The 1,167-nt window shown below is 70.2% G+C and overlaps 1 protein-coding gene across 1 annotated transcript in view; it reads left to right on the forward strand.

The window, feature by feature from the left end:
- The first annotated feature begins 142 nt into the window (after positions 1-142).
- Positions 143-1,167, forward strand: part of HID1 (HID1 domain containing) — an 18,266-nt gene continuing 17,241 nt past the window's right edge. Inside the window, exon 1 of the mRNA XM_004374160.2 lies at positions 143-208. Coding sequence (XP_004374217.1) covers positions 143-208 — 66 coding nt within the window. The remainder of the gene's footprint in view (positions 209-1,167) is intronic.

Consider the following 1,167-nt stretch of genomic DNA (forward strand, 5'->3'; position numbering starts at 1 on the left):
TGTTGGGGGTGGGGCCTGGCGGAGGCGGGGCCAACGCCGGCGGCGGGCGGGGTGCATCGCTCCGCTCCTGCGAGAGCAGCGGGGGCCGCGCAGCCGGAGCCGGAGCCGGATCCCCGGCCAGACCCTAGCTGGCTCCAGCGACATGGGGTCGGCCGACTCCAAGCTGAACTTCCGGAAGGCGGTAATCCAGCTCACCACCAAGACGCAGGTGCGCCCCGGGCCCCGGCCTCCCACCCACTTGCCGGGCTAGGGCCTGGGCAGGGGATGGGGTGTGCGATCCTGGCTTGCCTAGAGATGGGGGACCGGCCGACCGGAGGGTGATGCCGCGGCAGGGCCGGAGTGGGACCCCTCGGCCTGTACCCCGGGGCTCCACCTCCTGGCCCTCGCCCCAGTCCCTGGCCTCCTCTCCCGGCAACAGACCCCTCCCCTCAATCGCTGCTGCCACCTTTGGGTGACGTGTGCCTATCCCCGAGCCGGCGACGCCGTTGTCCGCCCCTGTCCCGCACCCCCCGCATCTCCGGTCTCCCCTGGCCCTCCCTCCCCTGCCCAGCGCCGCGCTCTGGCCCTGGTGCCCGCGGGTCCCGGACGCACAGCCCCCTCTGACTCAATGCAAACAAAGCCGGCTGGCGCCCGCCGGGGTTGGAGAAACAGCTGGTGCGCGGCGGCCGGGCCTCCCTGGGCCGCTGGTCTATGCCGGCGCCGGAAAGCCCGGGTCTTCCTGGGAACGTGCAGAGTGGCAGGCAGGCGGCAGCCTGGCAAGGGGACCTGCCCCCGACGCCCATCTGGCCCAGCTTCTCGGCTAGGCACCACGGGGCTCTCCTGCCCAGGGGGCTTCTCATTTAGGCCCAGCAGTGGGGATGCTGTGTTTGCCTCACGCCCTTCTGTTCTCTGGGTCAGGGTTGGGGACCCTCTGATTGCCCTTGGCCTCCTGGCCACCCCCTGCCTGCTGGCGTGGGTGTGGGAGTGCTTATCAGCCTAGTCTACAGGTGGCACCGCCTGCCACCTCCTTGCCCCCGGTGGGCCACAGCAAGGCTGCCTTCCTGCCCAGCCCTTCCCTTCTCTGCTCGCCTCATGAACCAGGCTGCTCTGATGCCCTAACTCCTCACTTTTGAAGTAGTCAGGACCTGCTGCCATCTGGGATCTCCTTCTTACCCTCCTCCCCCCCCC

This window comes from Trichechus manatus, unplaced genomic scaffold (genome assembly GCF_000243295.1).
Source record: "Trichechus manatus latirostris isolate Lorelei unplaced genomic scaffold, TriManLat1.0 scaffold00028, whole genome shotgun sequence".
NCBI classification, from domain to species: Eukaryota; Metazoa; Chordata; class Mammalia; order Sirenia; family Trichechidae; genus Trichechus; species Trichechus manatus.